A 12,827-nucleotide genomic window follows, 5' to 3' on the forward strand; every position below is an offset into this window, starting at 1 on the left:
ATTTTATAAATGAGTGTTAGCATCATCCCTAGTGGTAATCCCCACATCCATGTTGCTGATGGTGCATTGAGATTCACATTGCACAAATCTTAAAGACCATCTATTGGTCTGGAGCTTTGGACAAAGACTAGGGATCATAATATCATTTTTATTTATTAATTTGATATATAGTAAGGTAAGATGACGGCTACCTAACAGCCAAAATGAGATTTGACATGTTGGTGGAGGTGGACAATAAGGACTGCGTAGTTGTAACTTGTACTTATAAAAGGAGGATCCACCAATCATGATTCAATGCAAGAAGATTGAACCTATTGAATGATCACAACCATAATTATATCATAACACATACACAACTCAAGTTTCGTGTTTTGAGCAAGATCGTTTCTTCTTCGATCAACTATATTGTTTAGACACTGGTGTGGTACCTATCAAATAAGCTCTGATGATCTAGTCAAATAAAAAAATATAAAGAAGAAGACTTTCAGAGTAACAATCAATCACTACATGAAAAAAAGGGGTAAATTTAACGCCAAGTTCCACCAAATTTGATAAACTTTTGTCAAATGCTACGGGCCTTGGCCTCGAATTCACTCATTTTTTATGTGTGAGTTTTTTTTATAGTATTCCATAGATGAGAATGTTAACCATTCTTTGATCCCTCGCTTTATAAGAAGTAAAAATAAAAGAATCCATTAAGAAAGTGGGCCGAGCTTGTGGAAGCATCTTGAGGATATGTTGCATATCACTAGGATGAATCCGGGCCCTTGGATTTCATATTTTTTCATTCAGGTTACATAATTTTTAAGTCATTTTTCTTAGGTCCACTGCACACACACACACACACATAGACGCCTGCACGCACACACACATAGGATAGTGTTCAGCAGCTAATGTTGGAAGCTAAAATTTATTCTATATGGCTTAAAAGCTTTTGATTGGACTGATTTTTTGTAAGAATAATCTCTATGGTGAGGAGATCATCCTCACAAAAAAATCAGCCCAATCTGAAACTTCTAACCCCATAAAAAATGGTTAATAATTGTAAGAAATTTCTAACACCATCAAAGTGGTTTAAGAATTGTGAACGGTTAGAAGTTTCAGATTTTAATCTCTTCACCTTAGAGATCATCTTCACAAAAAATATCCCATTCCGAAACTTCTAAGCCCACTCAAAGAGAGAGAGAGAAAGAGCACACTCTGATTAATACCACTCAATCTGTTGCGTTATGATCTAATCCCACAAAACCCAAGGGAGAAAGAATGTAAATTAAAATAAAAAAGAAGGAAAGGTTCGTTTTCTACAAACCACATGGTTGATATTTGATAGAGGTAAGTTAGGATGATAAAAATGCCCCAATGTGATAAAATGCACCATAGCAATGATAGAGTGCATCCCATACAGATCATTACAATGCACCTAACTTACCTATATCAATGGCAACTCAATTCAAAGGCCTCCACTCCTTTAAACTCCAATCAACTATTTATAGAGAAAGATAATTCATCCTCGGTCATTGCTCTAGAGGAGTACATGTCCCCTTCACTAGCAAATGAAGAAGATTCTTCATCACTGTCCCTCTCTCTCACCTCCTCAATCTTCTCAATAGCCTCCTTCAATTCCCACCTTTTCTCTTCCTCTTCTTCACAACAACTCAATCCAATCTTCAAAAGCTTCAGCATCTCACCTTGGCTGTTCCTCATCTCTTTCATCTCCTTATCGAACACCTCACCCGTCCACTCTTCCCTTACGACCGAGTTCACCCAACTCGCCAAATCCACATTTTTACCTCCCTTACCTTGGTTTAGATAATTCTCAGGGAATTTACCCGTTAGCATCTCTAGAATCAGTATCCCTAGGCTCCAAACATCCGTCTTCTTTCTTAGACAGCTATATCTCGTATACTCAGGTGATTTGAAGGCTACCATGAGTTGTATAGCATGATCCTTGTTGGTTATAGGCAGTAGGCCATAATCTGTCAAGAGGGGCTCAAATGATTCGTTCAAAAGCACGTTGGAGGATTTTAGGTGACCGTGGGATACCATTAAGCTAGGGAGCTCATTGTCGAGGTAAGCCAGTCCCTTGGCAACTCCTTTGATGATTTTCAAGCGGGTAGGCCAATCGAGTGCGGGCATTTCAGGTGTCCGATTGCCTGAAATGGAAAATCATGGTGTATTATGAAGCTCTTTAACGAACCACCAAATGAATATGCCAAAATGCACAAACAAGCACGTAAAACAACACTAAACATGTCATGCAATTATCACATCGATATGTAACGTAAATTACTTACCATGGAGATGATAAGCCAAGCTACCATTCCCAACAAAGTCAGTTACCAAAAGTTTCTCTTCCTTTCTATAGTAGAAGGCCACAAGAGATAGTAAATTGGGATGTTTCAACCTCCCCAGTCTTCTCATGTGCTCTTGAAACTCTTCTTTCCCCACATTATTCATGTGTCTAAATCTTTTCACCACCATAACAGATCCATTCAAAAGAGCAGCCTTGTAAGAAGACCCAAAGTTTCCACTGCCCAACACTTCAGCTGAAGCTCTAAGCAAATCTTGTAAATCAAACCTCTCCATGTCATCCCTTATAAATACTAGTTTCCCATGTTCAGCCTTAGTAGAGTGGCTGGAGTGCTTCGGTGAGGTGCCAAGCTCCATTTGGTCTCCTTCACTAGACACCACCTTATTTGTGTTGTTCGAAGATGTGGCCTGGCCCAATTGTGCTGGTCGACGGTTGCGTAGGATGAAGAAGGCTGTAATAATGGCTGCAAGTACAACCACCACGACCATCACAATGATGGCGATCATTACAACAGACAGTTTTTTGGAGGAGTTGCACAAGTCCAAAGGCTTCCCACATAGATCTTTATTACCTGGGTGATCGGAAAAATGTCAGATGCCAAATTAAAGTTTTGGCCATAAAATATGCAACGAAGAATGTAATAGATTATCGTACATATTAAGATAATGATTTGGTGCATCAATGAGAATGTTTATCACAATATATCATATTTAATATTCTATAATTTTAGAGCATGAGGATTACTTTAGGTTGGCATTGTAGACACTAAAATGGCATAAAAGTCTTTATTCCCTCATATTTATCATCTTGTGGCACATATCGTGAGATAAGGATGCAAAATTTGCAATCTATTAAACTTCATAACCTCCTAACACTAGCACGAATCTTGATCATGCTACAGCATTCTTAAATATGACATGGCCTAAACCAAATTTTTGGAATAAAACTTTGATAATGATGAGACAAGATAACAGAGTCAACTCTTTGACTCATATGATACATTTCTTGTGATCAACGTGCACTGCACCACTAACAAAAACATTCTTATTGAGCTCTGGAAAATAGATTTGCTTGAAGGGGCATATTATACATTAAAATGATGAGAAATGCTTGCAAGTACAAAGTCTTAGTTAAAGGAGAGTTCAACTCTATATACATAAGATCAGAAAGAAAATTATAATTTAATGGTCATGGTAGGTTTCCAGAGGTAATACTTAAGTTAAAGTGACACTTTATTTGCTTTTGGGGTTTGAACCCAGGCTTTGTTTGTTTGTATTATCTAAAGTAATTGCACTAAAAGCTTATATCTGTACTATTACAATGAGACAAGGGTGAGTATTATTACAACATTAATTCTTAAAAAATAAAATAAAATTATTTTCTTCCTTGTTAACAATTTGATATATAATACTAAAATTAAATCCGGCAAAATAAAAAATAAAATAATGGTATTTTTGTGCCTTGCATTCTATTGATGGTATTATATATGATCGTAGAATGGACTGTACACGAAAAGCGATTCCGTTTTGGGGGTGATTTTATCCAAATTTTCAGAGTTTTGGTTTGTGTGGGCTATAAGTCTGGAGTTATCGAGGAGTTTTCTGAAGTGAGATTTTAAGAGACTTTAACCCTGATTTTCGTGGAAATAATGAAAGGGTCTCGTCACGAACCCTAGACTATAAGCATTATTGTCGAACCACGTAAATTCTGTGTCCCATCTTATGCTTTATTTTCTATCTATACCTTTTATTGTTATTTGTGTAATGATGATGAAGATAGGGCAACCATATTATACCTAGTTCAGTTCTGTATTGAACCTGTTACAACATTGAGATCATCCTACTTACCCATGAAATGGCAATCATAATCATGTAACCCTAACAACAACAGCAACAGCAACAACAATGATGATGATGATGATGATGATGATGTTGGGGATCATGGAAACAATGGTGGAGGGTTACAAAGGTGACTCACCCAAAAATCCGCTCCTATCCATCTTGCTTAGGCTTGTTGGAATTGGACCCTCCAATTGATTATTTGAAACATTCATCAATTTCAATTCCTTCAGTTGAAAATTTGGAATTTTTCCTTGGAACTGGTTCCCATCAAGCCTCAACTCCAAAAGCTTAGGCAACTTAACAAGGGATGTAGGAATTTTACCCGTAAATCCGTTCTGCGCCAAATATATCTTCTTCAATGATCCCATGCCGGCAAAAGCATCATCTGGAATTTCACCAGAGAAATTGTTATTTGACAAGAACACCGACTTTAATGCACCAAGCTTTTTTACGTCAGGAATGGGGCCATCGAAGCTGTTGTTCATGAAGCTTAGCGACCGTAAATATGGCAATCCCATAATTGATTCCACATCAATGATACCCATTAGACCCATGTTCTCGAGTTGCAATCCCCATATCGTGCCATTTGAACAAAGCACACCAATCCAATTCTTGTCATCACTGAAGCAAGGGATTATTGACGCGTTCCAATTGCTCAATGCATCATCGTTAGCTAATGAATTCTTGAACTTGATGAGGGCCTCAGAGTCCGAGGCATTGGAAGACACAAATACACATAAGAACACAAATAGGAATGTAAAAGACCAAAGTGGGTCATTAGGGGCCATGAGAGGGCCGAGGTGGTGAGCACAAAGGCAAACATGCATGCATGTCAATGCAAGAAGAGGAGGAGGGTTGAAGAGAGAGATGGGTTTTTGGAAGAAGAGGAGAGAGAAAAGGGAGGGAGAGGCGTCAAATGCTAAGAATGGGGTGTAGTAATGTTACATGAAAGGGACAAATGAAGACGGTGAGATTGACATAGTCATCTTTGCTTGTCTGTAGAGGTGTATGTGTTTGGGATGAGTTGTTTCATGAGAGATCTAAGGCCGGCCTTCAGATTTTGTTATTTTTATATTACATTAATTATGTTTGATTTATTTATTCATTAATTTTATCCCGTGTGGGTAGGGTGTTATTGTTGATGATGTTAACCAATAGAATTAATAACTGATCTACTATTATTGGAGGAAATCTAACGTGCCTATTGGCAAGATCCAGCCTACCAATAGCACAGTGACATGTAACTTAGCAAGAATCCAACCAAATGATCATCCACCCCACCATCACACCTTAGATTTGCAGACATTTTTTTCTCCCCTTCTCCCAGTCTGCATTTTGAAATACTAATTCACGATCGTTTGGGATTCTACATTAAACGGATGGTTGAGAGGAGAGGAAATACACAGATTTCCTAGAGATTAGGCAAACGGATGGTGTGCAATCCGTTGGTGATTTGCATAGGAATTGGTGTGGCAATAGCAACTCTCTTTTCGATTCTTCGACACAGCCATTTGCCTAGAAGAGTTAAACATTCAATTCTCTGATTCAGTGAATCCAAGTACATGACATCATCGCGAGGAGATGAGCAGGTTGTCTATATAAAGTCCAAGATAAAAATTAGCACCACAATCAACAGAAAACAGAACAATGATTTCAAATAATTAACATCTTTCGACAATTGAATGGAGGAACAAGATTCGATCAGCCAACCCCAAATTTTGGGATAAGGCTTTAATGATGAAAATTCAATTTATGGAATCTGACTACAATAAGTTTAAGAGAGGAGAGGCTTAAAGGTAATAGAACACAACCTCAGGAGGAATATTCAATTACAGACCAAATTACAACAACTAGATCAATTAAAAGCACATATAAAAATCTTTTTCCTTATAAAAGAATGGGTTGGAGAATCATCTAAGAGGTTCGCTTTAACTGTGCGATGACGGATAAGCTTGACAGAGAACATGCTGGTCCCTCTTTTCAAAAAAGTATCGAGTTGTTTCAAGTAGAGATCTCCCGAGTAGGATCTGTTGAATGTGTCCCCTAACCTCTCCCAAATACATGCCATTTCTGCTCGACTAAGATTATAGAGTTACCCTATAAGATGAGGCAGTTTTCCGGATTGAATTCTTCATAACCAACATCCACAAGGGAAAGGCCGTCAGGCGGTGCAGGGGGAGCTGTGGCACGTCTGCATGTAGCGTCCATAAGCTTTAGCAGAGCATCATCATCTGCACCCGCAGCCGCCTCTCTTATTGAGGTCGCAACAAGCACTCGAACCATCTGATAGATACACATGAATAAAGCTAGGGTCATCGGAAGAACTTCAACTACCCCTAATTTTCTTTCTATTATGAACATCAACTACTGTTTGACATTTTTCTATCTATATTTTATGCTTTTTAGAAATATATTTGATATAAAATAACTAAATCAATTACCTTGCGCAAGAAGCGGTTGGCGACTAGCTCAACACACATGATCTTGGATCCTTTTCCACCTTCCCCATGAACCTATAAAAGAAGATATAGTATGGGCAGACTTGATTCATATGCTTAAAACCAGTGAAAAAATACCCTTCAAGTCGGATCACCTCAATCAACACTACCTTGAGTTAATGTGGCATTCCTTAAGAAAACCACATCAAACATCATAAAAATGGGAAGCTTAAGAGGACAACTCAGGAGAAACAAAAAAAAAAAGAAAAAAAAAAATCTCAAAGTAATCATGAAGCTCAAAAACTAATAAATTAACAAGCATGATGTAGTACTCAATTGAATAGAGTTAAAGAAGAATGAAAAGTGTGCAAGATAAACAGTGAACCTCTTCTACACAAGGTAATCTGGCTTCTGTAGCCCGAGCATGGTAGATGAAACACTCTGTTGGTGGACCCCTGGCATAAACAAAAATAATAATGTAGTTTGTACATGGTAAGCTTTATTCTGTTTTGGAAAATGTAGAACAAAGCTCAGATGTTAAGATGTATTTATGTGTTGTCTCAACAATTATCGAACACACAAGGGTAGGCACACAAACATGGAACTATGGTCCAAAGCCTTGACTTGGCCCTTTTTTTTTCTAGCCTTTGGTGGGTAAACTGGTATTCAAATCATACCCTCGTTGCTGCAACAATTATCGAACACACAAGGGTAGGCACACAAACATGGAACAATGGTCCAGACTTGGCCCTTTTTTTTTCTAACCTTCAGTGGGTGAACTGGTATTCAAATCATACCCTCATTGTTGCAACGTGAACCATAACCATTGACCTAGCTGAGACAAACAAATTGGCCTTGCTTTAAAAAGCATACAAGCATATGGGTGTGGCTGTGGTGCATACATACACAGAGAGATGTTAATTCTTACGTGCTTCTCGAAGCTTTTGTGTCCCGTGCAAACATCTTGTACGACAAAGACTTCCCTTCTAGTTGAAGTAGAAGTTGGTTAACCTTGTGTATGCTGAAACTTCTTGGTTTATTTCCACTTTCAAACTCGTTCTCATCATCAACAGTTAAGTATCCGTCTTTTTCCCCTCCAATATATTCTCTACATCCATTTAATTGCTCGCAGTGCGGTTGATTAGTGATGAGATTCTCATCTCTTTTGCTCCCATTGCAGTGCTCCTCCTCTCCATCGTTTAAAGGGAAAATATAGAAATAACGCCTCCATTTTGCAGAGAAATTAGGATGGAATTCACGTGATACCTACAGTTCATTCAAACGAATCAAAACTGATTAAAAAATGATGAATAAGCCAATTTAACAATAACTGCAGCAAGAATGAGAACCAATCCTTGCATCCATGATTGACATTGGACATTGTTTGCATTATCCGATCATTTTCTCGACAAAAAAAATATTATATTGAAAATATATCATTGACTGAACAAATCCTCACCTTTGATACAGAAATGACCCTGAGCTTTCCTGGTTCTCCATTGTTGATGGCATCCTCAACATCTTGAGGTTTCACATCCTTTTTCCAAGTATCTGAATGTAGAAAAAGTCAATAGACATCACAAAATTCCCAGTAATATTACAGAGCAAATTCAAATAAATCATCAAACTTCCTGCAGATTGTTTCTATCCCATGAACTTCCAAGAGATGGAAAACAACATATCCCAATTTAAATTAACAAGAGCATCCAAGTTGCCAATTTGTCATTTGTAAAGTCAAATATTGAAGCCCTTTCTTCAATTATATGTAAAGTCTATATGAAGGAAGAAAAGTTTTTGTCTTGCATGACCGAGCTAAAAAAATCACATTTTGGACTTCATCTCATTCTCCAATTTCATATTAATAATCCTAGCCAGTCAATTTCAGTAAAAAAGTAGCATTGATCGAGAAAATACTGAGTAAGACCGTGTTTATTGTGCATCTGTCAGCCAAACTATTAGCTTTTCTTGGAACTATAAATAGCATAAAAACTCGGTATAGATAGAAGCTATTTATTTATTTTTCATTTAATTGAGGTTTTATAAATCTTGATGTGCGGGATTATGTGTCTATATTGGAAAGAAAAAGGGGAATGCTTGTAACTAGTAATATATGCTAAATATGGACACCATTTATGTATCAAGTATTGTTTCAAATTCAACACCAGCCCCAGATCTCGGTATCGTAGCTGTTGATATCTAAGAAATGGACAACTACATAGGGAAATTTTTTCAATTCCTTTGAGATTTAAAAAACACAGATTATGATTGCAAAAACTAATTAGTTAGAAAATGCGTGTATCAAAAAAAGATATTTGAACTACCAACTAATATTCAACTAATGTGGTTTTTTTCAAATGTAGAACATAGGGGATGAGGAGGAGGTTATAACTCACAGAATGCACAAACTTGCTTCAGAGCTGTGACCCCTTTGTCAGTGCGCCCAGCAACAATAGCACAACCTTCCAGTGGTAAAGACTTATCTTTCAACTTTTGAGCTTTCTTCTCATCAACAAATCTCCCAAGGGACTTCTCTACTAAGCTTTAAAAAAGTAAAAGGCGGCTATTAATAGGAAAAAAATAGAGAAAAAGAGTCAAGAACAATGATATATGGCTCAACATAGAGTTTAATGGGGGAAAAAAGTATTCATGATCCTGGGCCAAGTAATAGAAATAAGTTGCAGACAAAGATGATGATGACAAACTTTTTTTTCCATGATTTTGTCAATAAATAGTTATAGAAAGAGGGTCGCATTATGCAAATGGAACCCCAATACCACGAATCACAAGAAGTCGCTTCATTACTTATCGCTTTCTCGATATTGACAATGCTTAATTTCTTATCCAAGTCTAATAAAACAAATAGGCCTGGAGTTTGAGTTATTGACTGAACGATACTAAAAAGCAGTAAATTAATAAATTAATTAAAGAAAAAAAAAACTCACCCTTGAACAGTGTTCAGGTCAGGCTGCTTCTGCCATCCTTCAAAAGAACCCCCGTGATATGAAAGAAGTATCTTAAATGTTACTCTTGCCCATCTTCCAGTCCTATCTTTAGCAGAAAGACATACCGATTCAGTTTCCTCACGAGCTTCTGAAATTTCAGCAACATCTTGAACAAATTTCTACATAGAAAAGGGCCTCTAAAATTACATATAGCAAATGGTGAATCTCGTGACTCGTAAATAAATCATTGATAATGCAATAATTATGAAAAGCAAGCTCTTTTGAAGTTTTTTTTAAGTATAATTACTAATGAGCTGTGCTTACAAGGTCAAAGATATCTTTTATGACATAAGTGCACTTAATTTGAGACCAAATTTTTACCATATATGCATCATGGCGTTTTGGTATTCTCCATGACGGATAAAAGGAAAAGCTGAAAAAGAGTTCACAGAGAGTTCCACGCAATTCAAAAGTGGATAAAAATAGTAAGAGTCGTGCTGGAGTGACCTCAAGATTGTACTTCATATAGCACATGAAAATGTGTAGGAACCATAGATGCTTTTGACTCGTATCTCGATGAAAAGTGTCTATGGTTCTTACACACTTTCATGTCAGGATGTGCGATATGAGACACAATCTTGAGGTCACTTCAGCATTATTCAAATAGTAAACAGAAGAGCCTAGACCAAAGAGAAAGAGTGGAAGTTCTATGAGATGCCTATTTCATTATTTTTCTTACCAAGACAAACTCAAGATTGTAATAAATAGTAAATAAGAAAATAAAATATTTTTTTGGGTTTTACATCATTGATCAATGACATTAGAACTCAATTTGGCTCCATTCACAATACAAACACCTATACAGTAACTTCCCAAAGTAACACCAGCAACTTTGAGAACGAAACTAATTCTCAATCACGAGGAAGAGAAAGGATTATATGACACTTACTACCTTTTGTAGTTAGTTGGGGGCCATGGAAGGAGAGGAACTCTCGCTTGTTCAATGGAATTAAGTAATCGCTTAAGTAAACCCCAAGGGGTTGGCCTAGTGACAAGCCAAGCCTTGATAAGCTCCTCGGGATGGGCAGGTCAAGAGTTCAAAACCCCACGAAACAATGAATTCCTTGGGGTCACTCTCCAGGTCTAGTTGACCCTCAACTCAACCAGTTGCAAGTAGGACTTTCTGAGGGGGCGGGGCGGGGCAGTGCATGTGAGTATGATTGCGGGATTAGTCTCACCCGAATAGTGGGGATACCCATGATAAGCCAAAAAAAAAAAGTTTCAATAGATTTTAATTAACATTATGAGAATTCTATTTTTTTGAGGCAAGATGTTTGAGGAGTTCAAAAGTGTCTTCTTTGAAGACTTTTTATTCAGATAGGAATCGGTTTGTAAGCAAGAGTGATAATCTCATGGTTTGTTTACATTCAATGCTTTTCAAAAAAAAAAAAAAAAAATTGAGATGTGAATACAATGACAATAAGAAATTCTTATCAAGTAAAAGTCCATGGATGACCCATCTAAGCTTCCAAAATCCAAATAATGATAATTTCCCATATTAATCAAATTCAAAATAGAAAATTTGTGTTTGCCAACATTGACCAGTTATAGTAGTCTAGAATTTGAAGTTGGTGTCCACCATCAATACTTGCAAAATTAACTAACCACCACTAAACTTAAAGATGTGTGATCTCCAATTGTGAAATTCAACAAGAAAATAAACTCATACGTAACAAGAAAACATCTTTTTTTTTTTTTTTTTTTTTTTTTTTTAAAGTTTAGAAAGAAATTCATTAATAATCATAACCCACCTCAGTTTTAAACCATGACTACTGAATTGTACAATTAACTCACAAAAACATACGACATTTGATTCTTAATTATTAATTGATGAACAACAATTACAATCAGACCAAGAAACTTTGTTTTCTAACAGAAAAAAAACAGCACCTTAGTTCCAAACAACACCGATATCGACGATCGCCCGTTCACTAGATTCAAATAGAAATCAAGTACATGTTGCCACGGCCTAGCATACATGAATTCATAACATTCCCTGTCAAAAACATATACATAAAAAAGAGTGAAATATATAAAACTGAAGGTTTCCAATTGGGTCAACTCAGAACTAGACCGATTCGAGTAGAAGTGATAATATACATACATGTAAAGGGGGATAACAAATATTAGAAAAAAAAAAAATGGAAAATCGGGAAAAGATGAACTACGGTACCTTGAAGTCCACCTCGCATACTTGCAGGAATCTGTGTGGTTGTAATGTAAATAAACCTTCTTTTCTGTCTGATTTTCCATCGCAGAGCACCTAATTCGTTTTCTCACTAGGATCAAATTTCCTCTTGCGCACGTTAGCATTCCCCCTTGTTTACCTTCGCCGGGAATCTGACGACATCGCTGAATTTCGGCCGTCGAAGTCAGCGAGAAGACTGAATAGAGGGCAACAGAGACGACGCCAATTGTAAGATTTTGCATAAATCTTCTCTTTCTTTCTTTTTTTTTCGATGACCATAATGCCCACCGCTACAAGCCACAAATAGTAAAAATTATCGTAAAAGTCCTCAAAACACCCCTTGACCTCGATCTTCCCTAGGAGACTAAAGGGGGTTAGATTAGGGGTGTCAATGGGTCAAATCCGGTTCCGGTTCCGGTTCGATTCCTATGATATTTTGAATCATAATCTTTATATTTTATCGGTTCTGGTTTCAATTTTAAAATAAATGAAATCGGAATCAGAATCATAAAAACTCACGCGTACCCATCAATTCCAATTCTCGAGAATCGAATGAGAAAAATTATTTCAAAATCATTATATAAAAAAAATTTCCTTCTAAAAAATAACATATTATTTATAAAGTGTCAACTTAATAATAATTTATTCCACTAATATGGTAATTTAATGACCTTTATTTTCAAATATTAAAATTTATTTCTTTTACAAGTAATAAATTTAAAAAGAAATGACTCATCTTAAGCTCAAATATTTAGTTTATATGAAATTTGAAGAACTTTATTTCATATATGTTAATTTTAAATTACAGGATTACCTTGACTCATGTATAATGACAAAATAAATCGGTTACAGGTATTCGTGGGCATCCATCGGATAGAACCTAATGGTTTCGATTCCTATCGGTTTGGTTCCATATTAAACCTGACTCTAATCGATTCCAATAAAAAGGGAACTGAAACCAGGATTTTCGATTTTGGTTCTAAGTAAATGGGTACCTAGTGACACCCCTAGGCTAAATGCACTTCATTGTAATTTTTAAGATAAAAT

The 12,827-nt window shown here is 36.5% G+C and overlaps 2 protein-coding genes across 2 annotated transcripts; both read right to left on the reverse strand.

The window, feature by feature from the left end:
- Positions 1-1,257: 1,257 nt before the first annotated feature.
- On the reverse strand, positions 1,258-5,590 carry LOC147397601 (pollen receptor-like kinase 4). The gene is made up of 3 exons (XM_086449410.1): positions 4,289-5,590; positions 2,295-2,882; positions 1,258-2,153 (listed from the first exon to the last, which is right to left on the reverse strand). The coding sequence occupies exons 1-3, from the start codon at positions 4,977-4,979 to the stop codon at positions 1,480-1,482; spliced, it is 1,953 nt and encodes a 650-aa protein (XP_086305536.1). The 5' UTR covers positions 4,980-5,590; the 3' UTR covers positions 1,258-1,479.
- Positions 5,591-5,783: 193 nt separating this feature from the next.
- Positions 5,784-12,042, reverse strand: LOC147397602 (Pseudouridine synthase family protein). The gene is made up of 9 exons (XM_086449411.1): positions 11,766-12,042; positions 11,483-11,588; positions 9,533-9,711; positions 8,984-9,129; positions 8,050-8,141; positions 7,519-7,856; positions 6,976-7,045; positions 6,594-6,665; positions 5,784-6,435 (listed from the first exon to the last, which is right to left on the reverse strand). Exons 1-9 carry the CDS (start codon positions 12,020-12,022, stop codon positions 6,250-6,252), a joined length of 1,446 nt encoding a protein of 481 aa, XP_086305537.1. The 5' UTR covers positions 12,023-12,042; the 3' UTR covers positions 5,784-6,249.
- Between the last annotated feature and the right edge of the window lie 785 nt (positions 12,043-12,827).

Source organism: Akebia trifoliata, chromosome 8, assembly GCF_017979445.1.
Source record: "Akebia trifoliata isolate Shusen 1 chromosome 8, ASM1797944v1, whole genome shotgun sequence".
Classification (NCBI taxonomy): domain Eukaryota; kingdom Viridiplantae; phylum Streptophyta; class Magnoliopsida; order Ranunculales; family Lardizabalaceae; genus Akebia; species Akebia trifoliata.